Source organism: Aythya fuligula, chromosome 2 (genome assembly GCF_009819795.1).
Source record: "Aythya fuligula isolate bAytFul2 chromosome 2, bAytFul2.pri, whole genome shotgun sequence".
In the NCBI taxonomy this organism is placed as follows: Eukaryota; Metazoa; Chordata; class Aves; order Anseriformes; family Anatidae; genus Aythya; species Aythya fuligula.
In genome coordinates this window covers 81,645,598-81,669,050 of record NC_045560.1, presented here as the reverse complement: position 1 = coordinate 81,669,050, position 23,453 = coordinate 81,645,598, and the positions used below count along the sequence as shown (strand labels likewise).

Here is a 23,453-nt window from a genome sequence, read left to right as displayed (position 1 = left end):
CGATAATTGCATTTAAATTTCAGAAGATGGCGTTGAAGATTTGCAATTAATATCCTAAACCCTGCGGGTACCCTCCGCGCCGGCGGCCTGCCAGCGCAGGGCGCGATGACTGGGTTTTTCGATCTGACACGTTACGGCAGAAAGGATGTGGATGTGTTGGAAACGTTAAAACAGAACAACAACACGAAAGCAAGCGGCGCGGCATGGGACACGGGGGTTAGAAACCTGAAAGGCGCTCAGCCAGATTTTGGGGCCAGCCCGGACCCCCAGCTTCTGTACTTTGCGCATGGGGGCTGCTGGAGACGAGCACGGGATGGGGTGGGGGACAGCGGCCCCATGGGGCTGCGGACAGCCGGGATGAGCCGTGCTAAGGGAGAAAACCCCTCCGGCCGTGGAGGGCGGCTCCCGGCCCCCGCTTGTCGCCCTGCGAGCCCCGGGGCGGTGGCTGCGGGGGGCTCCTCGTTGGCCGCCCCGGCCGGCGCCGTCTGGGCCGTTTCTGGTGGGTGTAGCGAGCCGGCTCTCTTACAGTAAAACCCAGCCGGCTCTCACAGGTAGGAGTTTCCCCGTGCTATTTCTAGCCGCGCGTGTGTCTGTCTGCACAGATTGAAAGAAAAAAAAAAAAAAAAAACACGCGCGGACGCCCCGAGGGCGCCGAGCCGCGGCCCCCTTCCCCCCCTCCCCGCCCTCCCCGCGGCTGGTGTTTACCAGCAATGGGCATGTGTCACTGCCTCAGATGTTTTCCAGCTCGCAAAGTCCCCGCTCCCCTCTGCCGGCTCCACCTCCGGGCCGGGGCCCGCCTCCCCCCCAGCCCGGCCCGGGGCCCTCCATCATATAAAGAAACTTCCCGGGGCAGCCGGCCCAGTCGCGCTGCGCCCCGTCCGAGGCAGCCGCCGGCCCCAGCCCGCTCCCAGCGCCGCCACAGAGGTAAGCGGCGGCCACCCCGGCCCCCCGGGTCCCCCTCGGTCCCCTACTGCCACCCCCGGTCCCCCACTGCCACCCCCGGACCCCCGGTCCCCGGCCCCGGGGCTGCCGGTGCGCCCCGACGGGTGGGCGCTGCGGGCACCGCGCCGTGAGTCCCCCGCTCGCCAGGTGCTGGTGGCACCGCGATTTTCTTCTAAAAAAAATGTATTTTTTTTCCCCATCTTTTTCCCCTTTTCTTTATAATTTAAAGAAAATTAATACCCGTCCCGTTTTGTGCTCCCGAGGTGAAGGCGTGCGCCGCGCTTCTTGCTGCTCGGGGTAAAAGGGTGGGCTCCGTGCCGGGGGACGAGCGCTTTTGGGGCGAGAAGCACTTTTGGGGGGCTTTGCAATTGATCCTGCGGGCACGGTTTGGGGAGCCGCAGCCTCCGGGACCGCGCTGGGTGCCCGCGGGATGCTGCCACCTGAGGAGGGCTGTGAGGGATGCGGGGCTGCCTGCACATGCTGGCTGTAACTGTAAGGCAGCGACCCAAGGCAAGCTTTTGGGGACACGACCGCTTTTGTAGGTCGAGGGGACAAAGTTAGTGCCCGGTCCCCTGCCACCCGTGGTCTCCTCACCTGAGGAGCCCACGGCTGCGCTGCGGGGCGAGTGCGGGCACCTCCGGGGCTGCCCGTGGTGGGACAGCGGGAAGCTGGCCACCCCTTGGGATCTTCCCACTTTTTGGGACTTGGAAAGTGTGGATCCGAAGGCTGTAATGCGTGCGTGTTGGGGGCAGTTGGAGGGGAGGTGTCCGTGGGACATCACGCGTTCAGATGTGCCCTGCTTACGGGGAGCTACTTTGGTGTTACGGTGAAGCGCGGCGCAAAGCATAAGCGCACGCGGAGCCCTCCAGTTTGTGTGCGTGTGTCTGCCCTTGCATACGTCCTCTGCCATGTGCAAACGCACTTTTATGATTTTATTTATTTATTTATTTTGGTTAAAAAATAAATAAATAAATAAATAAATGAGATGTAACTCAGAGCCGGACAGGGGTTTGTGCCTGAAGTCACTTGCACTGAGGGTTTCAACCACCCGTGTATGCTCATTCAAAACAGCACCGGGCTGGGGGAGAGCCTGCCAAAACCTGCAGCCTGAGCAGTGCCTGGGGAGGGGTGCGAGGGGCTCTGTCCCTTTTGCTTGTGCTTCCCGGGCCCTCTTGGCACGCTGCATCTGACCCCTGTGTTTCCCTCACCCCGTCCCGTCCCTCTCGCCCTCCTCCGCAGCCCCCCGAGAGCTGGTGCTTGGGTGTGCAGTGCGGTGGGCTCCGTGACGCACCCCGAAACCCCCCCCCCCCACCCGACCGACGTGAGTGGCATGAACTTGGAGCCGGGCGAGTGCGGGATGAACTCGGTGAGCTGCGGCAACGGGAAACTCCGCCAGTGGCTGATCGACCAGATAGATAGCGGCAAGTACCCGGGGCTGGTGTGGGAGAACGACGAGAAGAGCATCTTCCGCATCCCCTGGAAGCACGCCGGCAAGCAGGACTACAACCGCGAGGAGGATGCTGCTCTCTTCAAGGTAGGGCTGCCTGCCCTCTCCCCCTTCCCCGTGTCAGAGCTAAGTGGGGCGGCAGCACGTCGATTGCCTCCACGTCCGTGCCGGGCACTGTTTTAACTTGCCACGCTGCTTTTTTTTCTCAGCCTGAACCTGTAGGGAGTAAATTCTTGCACGTATAAGCACAGACATATATGCTGTTGTAAGCGTTGTGAACTTTGTAACTTGTAGTTGATTCTTTTTCTTTCTTTTTTTTTTTTTTTTTTCTCCTTGCTCTTTTGATTACCTGAAATGTTTCCAGGCTTGGGCTCTTTTTAAAGGAAAGTTCAGAGAGGGCATTGATAAACCAGATCCCCCTACCTGGAAGACAAGATTAAGGTGTGCTTTGAACAAGAGCAATGACTTTGAAGAGCTGGTGGAGAGGAGCCAGCTGGACATCTCAGATCCCTATAAAGTGTACAGAATAGTGCCAGAAGGAGCTAAAAAAGGTAAAACATCTTAAATTCTCTGTGAACAGAGTGCAAAGATCTGTCTTACTGTAAGCACATGAGGACTGAGGTGTGCTTGTCTGGAATGGCCACGCAGTCTTTTTAGGTGTAGGAGCCAAAGCACAGGGCTCAGGTACATCTTACTCTGACAACTCACGCAGGGGGCTCTGTCTGCAGGGGGGCTGCTGGCACCCGAGTCAGAGCACGGCAGGGGAGCCCTTGCAGAAGGTGCAGACGGGCTCCCTGCACGTGGAAAAAAAAATAAATCAACAACCCGAACCCATCCTGCTGGATGTAGGCTTTAAATACAGGGGGGAGCAGAAGTGTTTTGAGGCAGGCATTCGGTCGCTGCTGGGGGCCAGGGATGCTCAGCCTGCAGCTCCAGGCAGATGCCCCTGGTGCCAGGCAGGGTTCGGAGGAGGCAGAGGTTTGGCAGGGTGCTGGAGGGTGTTGTGGTGAGGGCATCGTGGTTTTGGGGTTATGGGCAGCGCTTTTGGGGTTTGGCTCTGGGGAGCCCTGTGGGACAGGCTGGTGGCTGGAGCCACCTGTGAGGGAGGGCTGGGAATCCTTCCCCCAGCGGGTGCTGAAGCGCGTTTTGGTCCTCTGTTTGATCAAAGGCAGGTTGCATGGACTTGTCCTCAGCGCGCTGCTCTCAGATTTCCTTCAGATGTGGTTGATATCCTTTATTTTCATTCCCTCTGCTGAACATAGGTGCAAAACAGATCAGCATGGAGGAGCAGCCATTAATGATGAACCATCCCTTCCCAATAACGTCTCCTTACACTTCACTACCATCCCAGGTACGGCATCCGTTGTGCGTTTGGTGCTGGGAGATCGGGCAGCATCGTTTTTGTGCTCTGCAGTCTGTCTTTCTTTGCTGGCCTGGCTCTCTTGAGTTCTCTCTGAGAAAAAGAAAACTTTATTATGAAAACTGAGAAATTGAGAAGCAACTTTCCTAATGTCATATGAGGCCACAGGGCAGTCGATTTCCTTTGGTGTTGTTTATCCCTGAGTAATAGCTTTTCTCGGTTCGGCGATAGATATTAGTGTACTGCCATCCTCTTGGAGCCAGAATGTAAGCACCCGATGAAGCATTGCTGTTCCAAGCAGACATTTACCAGCAATGCTTTGACTGCCTTTTGTTATTCCACCCGGCTTGTTATTTACACCAGTGGTGAGAAGTTCATTTGAAAGCCTCATTGGTGGCGGTGGCGAAGTGCCATTCATGTAGCCTGTGCAATGCTCAGACCTCCGCGAGCTTTGGCAGGGCAAATAATGCCAGGGAGCCGAGCTGTGAAAGCTGATGCAACGCACAGCATCGCTTCTGACAGCTGCCGGGTAAAAGAATATCTCGTTAAATTGAATAGGTACCGAACTACATGGTGCCCCATGAGCGCAACTGGAGAGAATTCGCCCCGGAGCAGCCGCACCCCGATATTCCCTACCAGTGCGCCAGCGTCCCCTTCACAGCTCGCGGTCACCACTGGCAGGCACCCGGCTGTGAAAATGGTAAGACATCCATCCCACTCGGTGCTGATGGCTGGAAGGGAGGACGCACGGCCACCCAGAAGAACTGCAGGGTTTGCGTTTCCCATTCACGGCTTTCAGTGGCGTTAACAAAAGTGCCCATCCAGGAGCGCGGGGCTTCCTTCGGGGGGTACCCTCGCCCACCTTTGCCCTCTACTTTACATTTGCTGCCAGTGTAGGAGCCGTGTGTGGGCTGCACAGTGCTCTGAGCCGATGCTCAAAAGGCAGCCCCCAAAAGTCCCGAGCTGTCTTGAAAGCCCTGGGCAGTAAGAAGGGAACCAGCCCCCCAAGCTCCCCAGATGGGAGCTTGTGTTCTTCAGCTTCGCTTCCTGATTTCGGGCCTTTTGAGGCACACATTAGTGAGGTTTTTCCCTCTAGCCCTGTGGAGTGGAATGGTATTGTTCTCCCAAGAGGGAAGCTGAAATTATGGCTTCTTTTTAGTACTGTGACGATGGGACAACTTGTCATGGATTGAGTATCTCCTGGGGCTGGCACAGCAGAAACAGAATAAAGGGACGTTCCCTTCCCCGAAGATCTTACAGGATTAGAGCCCAGCATAATCGTAGCTTTCCAAGCTCTGCATCCTTAGAAAGAATCCTGAATAGTCAAAATTGGCAACGCTGAAGTCTGCAGGGGATAAAACACAGGAGAAAGAAAGGGAGCCGTGTGTCATTGGTACTTGCAGGACAGCTCACCTGGGTATATGGGCATTTGCTTGATGAGGAGAAGGAGATGGCTCAGAAGGGCAGACAGGGATGGGAATTGAGGAGGGACTTCTGAGAACAGATACTGAACTGTCAGGGGACAGATCTCTGGAGGCTTTCGTGCAGAGAAATAAACTTCTTATTCTCTACGTCTGCTAAATAGTAACTGCTCAGTGCACTGCAACTTTTGCTGCTGGTGTTAGAATTATTAAGCCAAAACATTTGCTTTTAGTTGAGCTATTTGCTAATAATAATAGACCCATCAAGCAGAATAAACAGTGCCCTGAAGTAAATCCCCTGCAGCTGTTAAGCACACACGTGGCCACTTTGCTGTTTTTGGAGGCAGTGGTTAGTGGCTGGTGCTGGGTTTGTCACTGGGCTCCAAAGCTTGTCAGGAGGTGTGGGGGTTTTGTACCTGCATCGCTCCAGCTCCTGATCGTGGTGGGTTCCACCATGGGGAAGGATTGTGCGTGCTTGTCTGCAAGGCACTTGCATCATCCTCCAGAGACTCTTACTGACATTAAGAAACTGAGGAAAACATCAATTGCCCATGTGATAATCTATGTACTGAAAGGCATCTCTTGGACTACGAGTAGTCCTGGTAATAAGAACCCAATAATCTCCTCCTGCACAATTTTCTTTCCCAACTTTTACAGCAGTGCTAATTCCAGCTTTGTTGTTATACCTGTCTCTGATAAAACTCCTTAGACTGAATGGATTGTTTTATGCCGGCAGCTTTTAAGAGCACTGTGGTGTAGTTAATACTACAAGTTATTTCTATAACAGAATAACAGATTCTTGTTAGGTAAGGAAAAAGTAAAAAGGGTAGTACTGCTATGCTGAAGGAGTATTTCTCAGGGACCCAAATAGAATTATAGTCCAGATAACATCTCAAGAGATTTGTAGAGTTGGCATATTCAAAAAATGGGAAATAAAACTGTGTTAAGAAGGAGGGGGAAGAGAGAGAGTTCCTGGTGGGGCCCAGAAAAACACTCACTTTTGCAAAGCTGTGATCTCTGCCCAAGCTTTTCTCTTAGGGTTTAGGTAGCTGACACTGACTTTTGTTTGTGAAACAGGTTGTCAGGTGACAGGAACCTTTTATGCTTGCGCCCCTCCCGAGTCCCAGACTCCTGGCATCCCGATTGAGCCAAGCATAAGGTCTGGTGAAGCCCTCGCCCTGTCAGGTAAGGTCTGCAACCCCCTGGGGTCTATGGGGAGCCTGACAAGGGGGTCCCACTCCTGACTTGCCTTGGCACTGATGAAATAAATAAATAATAATAGTAAAAAAACAATAAAGCACCCTTTTCAGTGAATGAATTTGGTAATTTGGTGTATGGGCTTAAGCCTCTGTCTGCCAGGATGTTGAAACACTTGTAGGCTTTCCCAGGGGAGTTTGGAAATGTTGAAAGGGTCAGGAATGATGAGCTCGGTTTTTATCAGGGAGGAGCCCCACAAAGACTGGCATTTTCTGGGCACCTTGCTATGCTCCTGCTGGTGCCGCAAGGCTTGGCTCCGTCTTACTATTCGTGGAAATAAATTCTTCTTTTCCTTTGGGAAAGAAGAAGGGAGGAGCTGTCTCAGTCAGGTTTGCAGACATCCAGATGCCAGGGGACTTTCTAAATAACTCTACGAAAAGATGCAGGAATGTATTTTTCACAAAAATAGTGGATAAACCTATGACATGATGCCTGACATGTTTCTTGATTTGTCTGAATCAGGGTCTTGTGTGTGTATATATACATATATATATGCACGTATGTATACATAGGTGTATATATATACACACATACATTCAGTGCTGTGTGAGCACTTAGCAGGCAGCCAAGCTGACCGAATGGCCATCTGAAAGTGAGGTTTGGGATTTCAAGTACAGCCCTGCTGGAGCCGAAGCCAGCAGCTGCTTCTCTTCAGGCAGCTAAGTGCAAGTTTGCAGGTCCCCTGTGCAGGAGCCTCTTTTATGCAAAATCTGGGGAGAAACGCAGCTACTTCCTGATTAAATCTGAGGAAGTGTACTGAGCCAGTGGGTTTAATTGTGATGTGAGCCTGGAAAATGTGACAAACAACAACTTTTCTCATGCAAACTTTTCCTGTTAAATAGGAACAAGAGGTTTTCTGGGCATTAATTCCTCCTGAATTCCCACACCAGTAGCCCTACTTAATAAAATGAGAGGGCATTAATGTTAACGTACCCCAGATACTTTAGTATTTGTATTCTTTATATGATTTTTGCTAATGTGAGCATGTCTTTTGGGTGGTGGTGACTGTCTGTAGTTACAGAAGTACAGAAGTCTCATGCAAATACATCTCTTGGCCTTAACACAACTCTGAAGCATAAAACATCTGTACAAATATATCATGGTGACTCTTTATTTTTCTTCTTGTAGATTGTCGACTCCACATCTGCTTATATTACCGTGAAATACTGGTAAAGGAGGTGACAACTTCTAGTCCTGAAGGCTGTAGGATATCCCAGGGCCAAAGTTATGAGGTCAGCAGCCTGGAGCAAGTCATCTTCCCTTATCCAGAGGATAACGGCCAGAGGAAGAACATAGAAAAGCTACTGAGCCACTTGGAGCGGGGAGTAATACTGTGGATGGCACCTGATGGCCTCTATGCTAAGAGACTTTGCCAAAGCAGGATCTACTGGGACGGGCCTCTGGCGCTCTGCAGTGACCGACCCAACAAGCTGGAGCGGGATCAAACATGCAAGCTCTTTGATACTCAGCAGTTTTTAGCAGGTAATTCCCTCCGTGGCTTTGGTATCCTTTCTGGAGAGGTCACCCACTCACTCTCCCTGTCAGCTGTATGGGAGTGCTCTTTTTATGTTAGGAATTACCCCACACTGCTACTTAAGCTATCATAGCCAAGGAGCAGTTGTGAACAATTCTGCTCTCCATGCACATGGAGTGCCACTGCACAAACAGGCAGGACTGACCCCCAAACCCCACATCTGTTCATGAAGCGTGAGGAGGAACCTGACAAAACAGTCTTTCCAAATGCTGGGTGGCAGAGGAAAGCAGGTCCTGGCCTTGGAGCTGCTCCTCTTAAGTTGTAGGTAGCCCTGAGATCTGCAGTCACGCTGCTCTCAACCTGACCCTGAAATCTGGTGTAGGGTATTTAAACACTGGCATGGATTTCAGCAGAAAGCTGCCTTTTCTGTCTGCATCCTGTCCCACTTGCACTCTCTCCATTGCTCTATAAGGTCTCACTTTTCTCAGGGCACTTGTGAGCAGCAGTACAGGGGGAGCAACAACACGGGTCGGGTCTGTCCTTTCTCCTTGCAGCCCTAAAGCCTCTGTCCCACTTTGAGAACTCCTGGGCAGTTTCCCCACCTGGAGAAACTGGTGGGAGCCTGGCGTTGCCTGGACATCAAAGGGCAACTTGGGCAGCAGGAGTGCAGGTGGCCCCTTGTTGGAGATGTGTGGCCTGGCTGCAGGTGAACTGCATGGCTGCCCACTGGAACAGGGCATCTGCACTGGCAGGAGGCTCTTAGAGGAAAAATGCCTTCCAAAAAAAAATAAATATAATAATAATAAAACAAAGAAACAAACAACAAGCCCAAAGCACCAGCTTCTGCACACTTTATATTCCAGGGTTGAGGCACCATCCTAGCAAAATGGCCAAGCAGGAAATGCGTATAAAGAGAGAGATCTCATATGGATATGAAAATTGACAGTTAGAAAGGGGAATTTGAGGTCAGGGTGCTGGCTTGCACTTCAATCACATGCTAATTTAAAGACACATAATTCTGCCTGTGATGATGGTTTTGGAAATCCCTTTCCCTTTTCTCAGATGGTTTTTCAGATGTACTCTGGGTTCGTCCAGACAGTTGACAGTACATCTCTTTTTAGAAGCCTAACCCCAAAGATAAGTTAAAAAAATAGGTATTTTTCCCCCTCCTAAATTACTTATGCACCAGTGCCTGTGCAAACCCAAGCACGTGGTTGTAGCCATAGTCTGTGGTGTGTGCAAAGTGAGGTTTTGCATGCGTTGATGCTCAGCTAGGTTTGTAAGTGACTTCTCATGGGCATATCCTATCTGCAAGTTGGTTGAAATTACTGGGGTCCCAGACTACAGGCTTAGGATTTCCCTCGTTGGGAAACTGGTCCTTCCTTGGGAAGAGACACAGGAGGCTACTACCAGGAGAGGTAGTACAGGGCAGCAGAGAAAGGTCTCTGAAGAGCACTGCATGATAAATGCAGTAGACCAGGGCCAGGGGGAGGGTGGGAGGATGCAGAAGGAAGATTTGGGAGCATGGTGATGGCAGCTGAAGGAGGGCTGGCTCGCCAGAAGGCCAAGAAGCCGGAGCTGGAGCAGCAGGACTGAGGAGTGGTCTGGGAAACGTGGTGGGACTGCAGCACGGGGAGGCACCTGGGCATGGAAAGGCAGACGAAGCAGGTGGAGGGCTTTGGAGAAATGCAAGGCCAACCTCCATCATGAGTAAAATGGGGGGAAGAGAAAGATGGGAGGAGTTCTCCATTAGCAGCACTGAGTTGGATGGGCCATGGGTGGATCATCCTGCCCTGTCCTGTGGAAAGCAGGGTCCCATGGAAAATCTCTCCTCTCTCCTCACATATCACCAGAAGGCTCACAGCACTTTCAGGGGTTTTGCTGTGTTTTAAGTGAACTGCCCATTATTTTTCTCTCCAAGTAAGAGCAGTATTCCCAAGCTAGGGCTGGGGCACTGTTGGGGCAGCTGCTGAATTCATACCTTGCTCTGAACAGCTTGCAGTCAGAGTAGAAATGGCAGGTGTGTAGCAAAGGAAATGCTGCACTTGTCATGCCAGGTTCAAAGACTCCTTTCCCTATAGAGCAGGGAGTACTTCTTTATAAGACATTGGTTTCAATATTAATTGCCTTTGCAACTTTTCTGCAGAAAGCACAAACTGGGCTATAAATTAAAATGAACTCTCTATCAATCAGCTACATAGAAATAATTCACATAAAGCAGATTTTAAGGAGGATTTTGTATTAGATGCAGTTTTCTGTTTTGTGGAAGGAAATAGTTTCTAAAGCACAACACAGTGATTTTGATCTCTCTTATAAAAGCCTCCCCAGCTCTCTGTTGGTGGTGACACTTTGTCTGTTGGTGTAATGCTAGGATTTGACCTTTTGCCTTTATACAAGGTGTGGATTAGTGAAGAGAGTACAGGCAGGCAGAAGACACAATCTCCTTTGCTGGCTTGGTGCATGGCTTAAATAAGATCCTGTACCTCCCTGTCCACCACACAGAACAGTGGTGCCAGTGGCTCCATGACGGTGTCTAGGTGAGGTTGAATTTGTGCCTGGCAGCACTTTGGCTCTGCCAAGCCATTGGTTTCAGTGCTGCTGTTGGACGTCCTCTTGAGTGGGTCCGGGCTACCTCTGGCATCTGCTCCAGGAGGTTTTGCTGCCAAGGCCAAATAAAATTATTTGTTGGAAGACATCCCGGTTTGTGCATACGAAATGAGTTATGAGGCAAGGCAAGCAGGAAGATTGCAGTGTTACAACAAGTTTCTCCTGATCTGCAGGAAAGGCTTCAAACTCAGTTTCTTCTCCTTACCTCTTGTCTTTCTCCTGACCTCTCTCATCCTCCCCTGGAGTTACTTCACTCTCTCCCACTCAGCCATCCACAAAGCCTTCTTAACAGCCCTTTCTCTCTTCCCAGAGCTTCAAGCCTTTGCTCATCATGGACGTCCACTGCCCAGATACCAGGTTGCTCTGTGCTTTGGGGAGGAATTTCCGGATCCACAGAGGCAGCGGAAACTAATTACAGCCCATGTAAGTAGCACTTGTGCCTTTGCTGAACGAAACGTGTTCCTTGGAGGATATGAATCTGCCAGACAGGCTTTTCTGCCTTCTGAGGGAGATGATAAGTTCTTGACAATGCAGGACCATCAAGACTGGGGTTGAGTCCTCAGATCTGCCAAGGACTGCCTGGTGGCCAGAGGGCTCAGAGCACCCAATTTCCCCCTCTGTAAAGAATTAAAGGTGATCATGATCTCTTTCACAAAGCCCTTCGGGGCCTAAAGGGCACCCCGGAAGAGCTGGGCAGGGCTCTTATTGCAGGTCCCATGGTGCTGCCAAGCCACTGCAGGACACAGTGCTTTCACAGCTGCTGCACCTAGGGGTGCTCCAGAGGCCCAGCCTGCATCTCAGAGACCTCAGCACCAAGCATGGTGCAGGGACTGCTTGTGCAGCTCCAGCATGGGGGTAGCTGGCGAGCTCCTGAGCTGACTGACCACAGTTCGCACACACTCAAAGCTCGTGTTTCAGGATGTCTGAGAGAGGGTGATGATAGAGACTGAGACCAGGTACTTTCTAAATGGGCTGTATTGGCCCGTAAAACCACAAGAGAGAGAATGATGCACACGCTAGAGGTAGGGCTTAGCTTAGTGCATCTTTGGGAAGAAAACTGGTGTCTGTTTTAATCTTTCAAAAGCCCCTGGGTAGCAAGGGTCCCTAGTCAGGCTTGTGTCATAAACCTGGACTCTTAGCTGTGCAGCTTCTGTACTGCCACACTGCTGCTTAGTAGCTGTTTGGAGCAGAAGGTGGGAAGCTCACAAACCTGTCCTGAGCTGGTGAGGGTAGTGCTCCATCCCTGTTTCTCCTCAAACTCTTTGCCATTTTAGCTTTCCAGCTTCCCTTTCTAGATCCCCCTTCCCAGCCCCTCCTCCATCTCCTGCCCCACCAACTTCCCTGGGAATCTTCTGCCCTTTCAGGAGCTTTGCTTTCCCGTTACTGGTTGTTCCTCACCCTGCTCAGCTTCTCAGGCTGTCCCACCTTGTGGAGATGCTTCAGTGCAGAGCTCCCTGCCCAATCTGTCCCTGTCTGCTGGGCTGACCCGCAGCAAGTGTATTTTTCCACACGATTGGTGCCCGTGTCCTAATGTGGAGGAGCTGGCTGACTGGGAGAAGAGGGCTGTGTTGAAAAGTCTTCCAAGCCATCCAGTCCTGGAGAGTAAAGTTCAGGTTTTAGTGCTTAGTGTGCAAGTTAAATATTGCAACTGGTGCCCTAAGGCCTGGAGGGAATAGTGGTTTCTGAGCAGGCAGACGTGAAGGCAGTGTTAAATCATACAAATCCCTCCTGGCGGTGATCACTGGCTGAATAGATTCCTCAACAGAGCTTGAGGGGAAAAAAAATAAGAGTCACCTCGCAGTTAGATTGAAGTCTAATTCAAAAGGCAGTGATTTTGTGACATACCTAAGCACACCTGAGAGCTCCAGCATTTCAATCTAAGTCCTCAGAGTTCTTGAGAACAAAGATGAGTAGCCACAGACATGTCTGGTCTCTAGGCATCGCTCATGGGTGCAAGTCCAAGTACCCCATTTGTGTCACTGGTAACGTGCACCATAAGGTGTGTGTGCAGGTAAGGGGTGTGTGTGATTAGCAGAGCTCTTGTCATCAGAGCAGGCAAACACTGTCTTAAAAGAGATGTTAGTGGGAACAGGGAAGTCTTCCCATTCAGGTAAGCAGAACCATTTTGTCCTGCCCTGTTTTTTAATTTAAAAGCGCTTTAGATAATTAACACGAGGAAGATGAAATTTTGTCACGTGTCTGATTAACATTTTGTCTGTTCTTAAGGTTGAACCAATGTTTGCCAGGCAGCTGTATTACTTTGCTCAACAAAACAGTGGACATCTTCTGAGAGGCTATGATTTGCCAGAACTTGTGACTAGTCCAGAGGATTATCACAGATCTATTCGCCATTCCTCTATTCAAGAATAAGATCCTCAGAATGAGTGTTTTTAAAGGCACTGTAAAGATTGTGCAGAGTGGAGGAGCAGATCTGGATAGCAATTTGGAGATCCAAATCACAGCTGGATGTGTTCAGGGGAATCAAGGGTTCAATGATAGGAAAGTGAACTGGGACAACTATATTGTATGATACAAATGACGGGTCTTCAACGTTTGGATGCTACATCTCACATAGATTCCACTGTTGCTGGGAATAACTCAAAACTGACGAAATGATTGCTATGTTTACGTTTGCTTAATGTTCTCCTTGGGTTTTGAGGACTGACGCTTAATGAAGACTTAAATCCAGAGTTTACACTGTTACATTTGCAGGGCTATTTATTTTGGATTACTGATCTCAGGGAAGGTACATAAATTTGCGGTGTTCCCAGTTTGAAACTGTAGCTACTATAGGTGGGTAGCGAATGTAGACGGTTTATCGAGAATAGCTATAAATGTAAGTCATTATAAATTTAGACTGGTAAGTGTGACGCCTATATTCCTGTGTAGAATTTTTTTAAAAACAATGCAAATCTTCAGAGACCTATTTTTTTAATGCCTGACTGACATTTTTCCTTACGATGAATTTTATTGCTGCCACTGTTGTTATTGGATTAGGCCCCGTAATAGCAGTTCCTAAGGTGATGAATTGATGGTACTGTGTTGGAAAAGTGACCGCTTAACCCACATTACCTGTGCATTTAGTGAATTAACCACTAAAATTCTAGAGTCACGGAGAGCAGGTTTGAAAAGAAATTACATGTTTTTCTTATAATTGTAAGCTACTATGCATTATATATATATATATATGCATTAGAATTAAGTTGGCAGACTTTGAGAAGAGCGCAGAAGTGGTCCTGCTAGCCTTTGTTCATGTGGCATGCAGGAGCCAAGCTGAAGTAGCCACCACTTCTGGCTTGCACCGAGCCAAACTCTGCTCTTCGTGTGCACTCACAGCTTCCTTCCATTGGTACTGAAATGAATGCGGAGGGAGAGTTCGAGCAGAGCAGAACTTAGCCTCTCATACTAAGGCAGTCAAGGAAATACTTGTTTTAACTTTCATTTTCAAAAACTTCACAGAAGTATCATTTCATGCAATTTGCAGCTTTTCATGCTAGGGTGCCATTATAAAGACGAAGCGAAGGGGTCTGTGGGGTCTGCATGGCAGTGAAACTTCCTCGCTGTTATGCTGGAGATCAGACTATGCGATCTCCCTGGTTTCAGCTCCAGAACATGACCTCCCTGTGATTAACATACATACTTCACTTGAATTTCTAAATGAGGAAGAAAAAAAAAATGGTACTTGGTCTGGCAGCAGACTTGTTTTCTAGGGACTTGTGATTTATACATCTTAGAGATGCATACTCTTTTGGGATATATTATCCCCCTCCTGCTCCACAGTGCCAAGCAGAACCAATCAATCATTTTTACTTTTGTGTTCTTTGTTACCTGAAGTGTTTTCCTCGCTATAAGATTTTTGTAGGGGTGACCTCTTTCATAGACATTAAAAGCACTGTTTTAGGGGACCTTCAGAGCTTCTGCATATGCTTTTTGCCTGTGCATACATTTTACTGAAAGGGCCTTCTGTGTTCAAACTGAACTGGTACAATATGATATTTGATGTGTTTTTCACTTTTTTCTAGTGGTCGTTGCTTCATATGCTCATTGCTTCAGCTCACATCTTAGAATAAAGTCCTTATTCCCTACCAATGTGATTTGTATGTGTTGTTTTCAGTAGTGGGGCAAATCTAATGGGCTCAGTACTGCACTGCTAACCTGGGCAACACTGCTGGCTAAGCCAATGGGGAATCTGTTTTAAGCTAAAAGGGCAGGGAAAGGTCAAAAGGTAAGGATTTTTTATTTTTATTCTTATTTACTTGTGAAAATGTCTGCCATACCAGCTTAGCAAGAGAGAAAAGAGCACGGAGGGTGCCCTTTGGCTCGTGCCCCCGGGCTCAGCCCAGCACCCTGACCTGCTCTGATGAAACTTCATGAGGTTTGTGAACTGTCAGAAGAAGGGGAGCATCTTTCTCTTTATGTGGAGTATTGAGGTGCATTATCATTTCTGCCTTTGGAATGAGCTTTTCATTATTTTCCTCGAAGAAGCACAATTCAAAATCGGCTGTGAAGAGGAAGGGCGAAGAATGCTGTCTAGCTCCCAGCCAAGCACAACTTGCTCAGTTTTAGTGGTTAGATCCAGGCAAAAGGCTTACTGTAAGTAAGCAAAGGGTCTGAGGGCTGGGACAGGGGAGGATGGAAGAAAAATCAAAGTGTTGATTATTTTGCATGTGCGGACTTTCAAGGTGTGCTTGACTTTTGGAACAATCTTTTCAAAATAACTAATGGATGCGTAAAGTGGAAAAAAAAAAAAAGGCAAACAAGAAAAACCCTGAAAACATTTTCTCCTTTTAGTATCTTTCTACAGTCACTACGTGAAAACATTTGAAGTACTTCCTACTTCTGTTAACTTCTGTTTATAGTTTCTGAGGTCTACTTCCTTCCTGTTATGATTTCAGTGGCGTTATAAATGACATGCTTTACTCCTGTCAACACCGAAGGCATAGCTGGTGTTTTTCAAACAATTTCAGTGTGTGATTTGTCTCAGCATTGGTTTTTCTTATTTTAATACGGCCACAGTTGGAGCTGCTTCATGAAAAGTTTCCTGCCGGAGTTCTGCAGCTGAAGTACGTGTCTCCAAAACTTGGTTCTGCTAAGTGGTTTTGCTCACTACTGTAAACTGTGTGAGCCTTAACGGGATTGTAGGTTAACCAGAAAGGAGGAGATGTATTTTAAGCTGAAATACAACGTAACAGGCTTTGTGGAAAAAACACAGGATTCACGTGAAAACCCCCGTGGCCTTTCAGGCGGGCATATGCTGTTTACATCAGCGTTTGTCAGCAGCGTGGAGGTGGGGAAACACCACCTTCGCGGAGAGCTTTCAGGAAAAAGCAGCATTTTCTCTTGCATGCTCACAGATCATTGTCTGTGTGTACATGCAGAGAGGCAGAGGGAGAGAGAGTACTTAAAAAAAAAAAAAAAAAAGAGCAGAGTAGACTAGTTTGAAACAATCGTAGTATCTTATTTCCCAGGCAGAGTTATACATCAAGATCATTTGAACCGGGACGGCATGATTTTAGAGATTGCTAGGGTGTTTTTTATCTGAATGCAGAGGCTGCTGTGGCTCATGGGACTCTCAGGGTTTGCTCTTTGGATGTAAGTTTGGCCAGCTCTGAGGACAGGTTGAGAGCTCCCTGTGACTTGGAGCTGGCTGCAGTGGACACCCAGGTGGATAAATTTTGGGAGTCACCAAGAGCAAGCACCTGTATTCAAAGAGGAGCTAAAAAACCAGGTCAGATCCCTTGGTTCTGGGCTTGGATTTGGTTTTCCACTCTGCACTGGCAGAGTTTGACCCGAAAGCTGCAGTCCAGCTGAGCCTGCACGGGTTGGTGGATCATGAAAACAAAATAGTCAAGAAAGGGTAGAGCTCTGTCCATTTTTTTTTTTTTTTCAGCTTTTAGATGTGAGTAGACCCATGCCTTGGAAAACAATGGGGATGAAACACAGGACTACATTTTGCAAACGCATTTTTATTGTTTCTGCAGCGCTGGCGCAGTGCAGCTGTCTCACATACATGCCCCTGCGGGCCAGCTGGCACTCTCCTGCCACTTCAGTGACAGTGTTGCTGGCTGAGCCCAGACTGGGGACCGCACACTGGTCACTCTTCTGAAATCAGTCTTCCAGGCTTTGGCTATCATTTCTTGCTCCCTTCAAAAACAAACAAACAAACAACAACAAAAAAACCAGATCGGGCATTATGCACAAATTCTGTCTCTCAAGCCAAGAAAAGACAGATGTAGGTGACTTCTTTCCCACAAACCACAGGTGATGTGTGTTCTCCCTATTCCTGGGAAGTGTTTTCATTTTTGACCCCTGGGTTTGCTCTGTTTTCTTTTGAAGACTGCCTTCTGCATTCTTGCTCTGGAAAGGTCTGAAATCCAGAAACTTGTGGACTCGGGTTGGCCTGACTGTTCTCCCTGGCTTTTAATCTCTTTCCTAGCCAGGCAGAATTGATGTCCATGTAGCATCATTGGATCTCCACATATCCCTCTCAGAGCAGCATGTCCTGTCAACATGCAAATAAATATGGTGAGGAGCTTAGAGCATGTACATGCACCTTAGCAGCAGAAATATACTTACCAGTATCTCTCTGCTGTATCAGTGTTAGTGACACTAACTTTCTTCATGAAGAGCAGATGTTTAAATCTGAATCAGTCAGAGGGATGCCCCGATTTGTTCAGTCCTCCAAGATGTGGACTCTATGCTATTGGCTTGACTGAGCTGGGGATGGCACAGGCAGAGGTAAGACACTTTCCAGGGCAAGCACTTGGAAGTCCTTGAACTTTCTTTGACTTTGTCTCCGTAATTCATTAGTGTATCTCTATCCATAGGTAAATCCTACTCATATGTCAGGGGATTGTCTGTCTCATGTAGTCTTACGCCTTCTCCTCCTGATTTGTTATAGGTACCAGCTCTGGTACTTGCTCATCAAGAAATTTCCTTCTTTACTGGAGTCTGCAGCCATCTAGTAATGCTGTCCATTACCAAATACTTTGCTGTGTGTCTAGTTAATGCTTTTGTCTCCCTCTTGGGTCTCCTCTCAATCTTTCTTTGTGTTGACAGCAAGACCCAAAGGTAGGGAGCACTTCTTACGTATTTGCACAGTGCCAAGCACGATGGGCAATACCTTTGAAGGTAAGGCTCTGGACCACACCAGAATTGCTGTAATTGTGAGAAGGGTGTCCTTGGGTCTTGCCAGTTATGATTCTTACTCTAGAAACCACAAAGTGCTCAGCAGAATATAATCGTGGCAATCATTTATGCTAGGCTTTCCCATAGGAAGCTGGCGTGCAGCTTAATTCCGCATGAGACACCACATTCAAATTACTTTTTCTCAAGGAGGTGATTGAATCAATTGTTTCTCACGCTTATCTCAGAGCCATTCATAATTTTCTTACAAAAGGGAAGGCTGAGCATTTCCAGCCTCTAGCCTAGAGCATCTCAGTTCAGATGAAATCATTGTAGAGCTCGATGCCCTACCTTTTTGGTAGGTATTCCTTTCAAATTTCTCCTGGAGGTCAGGATTTGTATATCCTCAGAAACAAAAGTTATGGGTCAGGTCTAGCTACATCTCCAACAACTCATTTTCATTTCCTCTTTTCACACATGATCAAGAGGTTTAGCCTTCTTCATGACTGTCCCCTCCCACAGAAAAACCCATGCGAGTAGTGAGAGAGAAAGACTTCAAAAACAGGGTAAGTGACATCATCATGTATCTACTGTAGAGACGTCAGTCTCCAAGAAATAGGAAAGGTCAGAGCTGTTTAGAGCAAGGGGTTTTCACAAAACGGCTGAAAAACCCAGACCAGGTCTGAAGAAATCATGCCATCCTTTCCCTCTATCTTATCTTTCCCCCAAATATATGAAGACCCTCTGCTCAGAGGTTTGCAGCTGTGTGATTTTTTTTAATGTTGATCACCATCCTGAAGCTCAAGTTGGTCATGGTAGCTTTCACCGGGCTTGAGCTAAGTAGGAAATAACACGGGCTTTCCAGAAGAAAACTGTGGAACAAGTGACAGATATTTGCATGGGAACAGAGCAAAATGCTTTTTTTCCTTCCAAACGAAACACTTTTTTTTTTTTTTTTTAACCCCATAGAGCTTCCCCTACCCCACCCCCAAAATAGCTAAATCCTGAGTGTTTTCACTGCACCACCTGAACAACTGCTGCCCTCTGGACTAATAACCACGGATTGTTGCTGGACTTTGCTCCACGTCTCCCGGCCATCCCACCAGCGGTGGGGCACCCGGGGTGGGCAGGATTGATGGAGGAGCAACGTGGTGCCCCCGCTCATCACTGCTTCATCACACCTGGGCTTCCTTCGTTTCGCCGGGTGGGAGCAGGCCGATGTGACCTCTGTCGTGGAGGTGAGGCAGGGAGGTGGAGGACAGGGCAGCTTCCCCAGGAGAAGGTTTGGGAGGGGGTTTGCCTGGCGTCCTGACAGCCACCCATGGAGCGGATGCTGGGCACACAAGCACGAGACAGCGGCAGCCCAAAGGGTGACTCTGAAGTCTCACTTTCCTTTAAAACCATCGCTGTGCGAATAAAATGGCTCACCTACAATCCCCACAGATACAGGCCCTGTTTAAATATAGCAAGCCTTGATGTCTATCTGTAAATTACAAGGAAATGAATAAATCGAGGCAACGCAGACCGCAAAAAGGAAGTTTGAGATCAGCCCCAGGCTTTGGTTGGTCGGCTCCCGCCGAGGGAACCTGCCTAACCTTCACGATCCGCTACGGCAGCGGCACAGCCACTGAACCAAGCCCACGGCTCCCGATCCCCCGCTGCCTGCCCCCAGTCCTGAAGCTACCCGCAGCTTCGCACGCCTGCCCGCCTGCGCTCCCGGGGGCCTGGACCACGTGCGGTGGTCCGGGCGAGTGTCACGGGGGGGGCACGGAAATGCTGAACGAGCCCCTGCCGCCCAGTTTCTCAGGATCCCGGCCTTTTCTGCAAAACTACGAGCTCATTTTGGGCAGGCAGTGGGGGTGCGCAAGGGGTTGTGAAGAGGATCTGCACAGGAAGTTGGGGGGAAAGGTTTTGTTTCTTCTATTTCCTTTTTAATTTTTTTTTCTATTATTTTTTTTTCTTCCTTTTATTTATTTATTTATTTATTTATTTATTTATTTATTTATTTCTTAAATTTAAAGCACAGCTCCCGTGCTGCTTGCCATCCCACAGCCTGCTAGGCAGGCACAGATACTTGGCCAAGGGTATTTGGCTCAGCTTCACTTTTATTACGAGGGCTGATTTTTTTTTGTTTTGTTTTTATTTTTCTGCAAAGTTTAAAGCGAAGCCAAAATTGTTAAGGAAAAAAAAAAAAAAAAAAAAAAAAGAAGATTTTTGCATACAGCATGTGTGTCTGCAGCTAGCAGGTCGTCCCCACCCCCCCCTAAAACAGCATTTCATATGATTGGCCTGTTTTGTTCCCATAGGACTGAAGGAAATGGTGCTAATGAGGTCCTAGAAGTTTTATGAAAATACTGAGATAGGGAGAGGAGACAGAAACAAGGATCACAAGGACACGTGTGAATGGAAGCCTGCTGCAGGCTCTCAAGATGTATCAGACACTCAATGTTTTACACTCCATCCAGGGGCAAGTGCCCATCGGTGCCTTAAACCTTATTAAACCACGCAGCCGGAGCTGCAGGGCACAGCAAGCAGGCCTCACTGACCGTGCTGCTCCTAAGCTCCGTGTTTCTCACAAGGTCTTGCAGAAAACAAACCACAACGTCCACATATTTGCTGCTCCTACAACAAAGGCTTTGATAGCCTAGTTTCTCCTTCTTCCACATGCTTGGTGCTCACAGAACAAAGGCAGTAACTCTGGCACCGCCAAAACTTCTTTACTTCTCACCGTGCAGGTGACTGAGCCCTGGCACAGGTTGCACAGGGACTTGGCGACGTCTCCACTCTTGGAGATCTTCAGAAGCAGCCTGGACGTGGCCCTGGTGTGGTGCTGAGCAGCAAGAAAAGGCACGTCTGGCAGGCTGTAGGGTCTGTCAGCATTGCTCTTTACGGCTCAGCGGTGGCTGCAGGAGCGGAGCCGGGGGATAGGAGGGAAGCTGGCAGAGGACAGCTCATCTGCCATGTGTCCTTGAGCTGGGGATCATTAGGGCCATTTTGTGCGTGCTGCCAGGGTGAGTGTGCCTTGCCTCTTGCAAGGGAAGGGGGGAGCAGTTCTGGAGTGGAGAAGTGGGTTTTGGCCAGGAGGAGAAGTCAGCTATTTCTCAGAAATAAGGCAGCACATATAGGCGTGGGGAGCAGGAAAGGCATGAAAAAAAAAAAAAATAATCAATGCATAATGTCAGCGCTCCCCCCTCCGCTTGCCTCCACCAAAAAAAGAAAAAAAGGAAGAGAGAAGCTAAAAATGGCCGAACAGAAAAGAGGAGGGGAGGTGTGAGCTGCTGCCTGTGGCTGCAGGGGGAAAGGGGGCTTGTGGGGCAGGGAGGATGGGGTCAGCTGCCCGGGGATGGGAGCAGGAGGGGGGCTGCAAGAGAATTGGGGTGGGACAGGTGAGCAGGGCAGCCCCAGGCCAGGAGGAAGCCTGGAGGCAACCCCAGGGCGAGTGGAGAAGAGGACAGGGAGCGAGAGGACTCCAAAGGGCAGCAGTGGCCTTAGCCAAGGAAGGCTGGGACGGGTGCCAACTGGAGGTGTAGGCAGAGGGAGAATTTGGGGATGCAGCCAGATTTGGGGAGAGAGCTTGAGGAAAGGGCTGGAGGGAGGGGAAGGGGAGAAGGTACAGCAGGAGGGATGATGCAGGCACTGTCTCTCTGTCAAGAAGGTTGAAGGGAGGACGGGGAAGAGGAATAGGATGGTGATGGTTGGATGTTCATGGCTTGTTGTGTTTTGAGGGTTCAGTGTTGTAAGGCAAGATCTATAGGAGCCAGAGAAGAATGTTCTTGGAGGGCCTTGTCAGAAGGCTTTCGGTCACACTGGGAGAATGGGAAAAAGCAGATCTTGAACTGGGATAGAGGTTCCCAGAACAGACACGATGCCTGAGGGAGAGGAAGGCAGGGGACGCCGAGTTGTCAGAGGGGTCCTGGAGTTCAGCTGTGCAGAGAGTCACGGGGAGGCTGAAAACAGCAGAGGAGCCACAGCCAGTGATGCAGCTGAGGTCATGGAAAGGCCATGCAGAGACAAGAAGATGATGCTGAGGGAGAGGAGAGGGTGGTCATAGAGAAGGAACTGAGAGCCCAGAGATCAGATAAGGAGCAGCCTGTAGACTGAAGAACTTTTCTGAGAGGAGCAAAAGTTAACAAGTGGTCCTGATGTGGTGAAGCCTTAGTGAAAGTGGGATGTTGAATAATTCCTCAGTTCCTCAACAAAGTCAAGTGGAGCTTCCTTGGCTTCATGTAAGCATCTCCCCACAGCTACTCACGTGCTTCTGCCCAGCTCTCAGAAGCGCCTTGTTTGGAGAGAGAAGGCAAAAAGTATTATTTTTGGAGCAAAGACAGCAATTCCTGCTCAGTACACCATGGGCTCTCATCAAGACCCCAAAAGGTTTAATGGTCCAGGAAGGCTGATTTTCAGTAGCAATCAGTCCAATTAAGCATTAACTGTATTGCTAATGACACAAGGGTACTAGCTAGAATTACAGGTCAACACTTCTTTTCTTGGGAAGCATCAGCTCACTGGACTGGCAATGCCATGGCCTTGCTCCCAGCAGAAGACATCCCCGTGAGCTACATGGGTGCAAGGAAGTGCATGTGCCTAGCACAAACAGCACTGTGGTGCCTATAAAAACCTCTCCAAGCTCACAGCCCCTCTATTTTGGGTCTTGAGCAAGCATGAGTCAAGGGCCTCTGCCTAGCAAGAGCAACAACGAGGAAGGTTATAAGGTTATACTGCAGTCTGTGCACAGGGAAATGCTTGGTGATGTTGGACAAGGGGCAGACAGAAGTCTACAGTGGGTCCAGAGTAAACCCATGACCAGGGGTTACCCAAAGCCACCTGTGTGCTCCTGGAGCGTGTCTATCTGCAGGAACTTACCCAGACCTGCTTTTAAACGCACTGGGAGCAGGCGAGTGTTCAGCTAAACACAGAAAGCACAAGTGCCTTTTATCGCTTCTCACGCTGACGATTAAAGCAAAGGTTTTCTTTTCTCTCTGAGGAATATTGTGAGCTGTGCTCAGTCGTGTTGACAACAGCAGTAACAACAACGGCAATAAGTACTATTTCAGTGGGAGCAGAGGTGTTCATGTGATGCTTATAGGCTAAGAAGACGGAGTGGGGCAGGGCTGGGGGGGCTTGAAATCCTGACTTGCCTGGCTTTGTGGGCTGAGATTTCACCCCCAGGTGACAGTGAAGATTTAAACAATTGAGATGAGATAGTCACCTGGGAGCGGGTTTGTGATGTTACTTAACTTGTAGAGGCCATCCCATGAACCTCACGGCTTGTGAGCGGGGCCGCCTGTGTTGTGATGGCCAATTTCTAACCAAAGTGAGTTCTGTGGTGGAAATAATTATCTCATTGTCTGATTTAGTCACTTCGGCAAGGTGCTTGCAGAACGTAGTGGCTTTGTATAGGATAACAGAAAAGCAATGGGCTGGCTAATTTAATTAAAAGCGAATAGCTACAGTCTAGGCACTGACAGCATGTGGGAGGAAGTGGTGTTGTTTCCACTGTGACTGGCAGTGAACGACTAGCAAAAACAAGGTGGTTTGAGGAACGCTTGCGTGTTAATGGCATTTCCCTGTTCTGTTTGTCAAGCAAAGGTGGGAATATAGAGTCAGAACTTACTTGAATCAGTTCTTTTACAAGAAAAGACCAGGGGCCGCCATGGGAACGACGCCGAGCACCTGGCTGCCGCTGTGCGCAGGCAGCACTTGTGCTGCAGGGGCTCGGGCTCGGGCTTCTGTGGGTGAAACAGAAAAAAAAAAAGCCCTTGTGCATGGGGTGCCGGGGGGTGACGGGCTGGGCTGTCTGCTGGGAGCACCCAGCGGTGT

At 49.1% G+C, this 23,453-nt stretch overlaps 1 protein-coding gene across 1 annotated transcript; it reads left to right on the top strand.

Annotated features, from left to right (window-relative positions):
- The first annotated feature begins 2,272 nt into the window (after window positions 1-2,272).
- Window positions 2,273-12,878, top strand: IRF4 (interferon regulatory factor 4). Its single transcript, XM_032183165.1, has 8 exons — window positions 2,273-2,476; window positions 2,754-2,940; window positions 3,652-3,740; window positions 4,308-4,449; window positions 6,248-6,355; window positions 7,556-7,909; window positions 10,819-10,931; window positions 12,735-12,878. Exons 1-8 carry the CDS (start codon window positions 2,273-2,275, stop codon window positions 12,876-12,878), a joined length of 1,341 nt encoding a protein of 446 aa, XP_032039056.1.
- The last annotated feature ends 10,575 nt before the right edge of the window (window positions 12,879-23,453 follow it).

Bases quoted from the DNA above. Each gene is read 5' to 3' on its own strand.
- IRF4 (XM_032183165.1), top strand. From the start codon at position 2,273: ATGAACTTGGAGCCGGGCGAGTGCGGGATGAACTCGGTGAGCTGCGGC. The intron at 3,741-4,307 runs GTACGGCATCCG...TAAATTGAATAG, and splicing joins ACACTTCACTACCATCCCAG to GTACCGAACTACATGGTGCC. The intron at 7,910-10,818 runs GTAATTCCCTCC...CTCTCTTCCCAG, and splicing joins TACTCAGCAGTTTTTAGCAG to AGCTTCAAGCCTTTGCTCAT.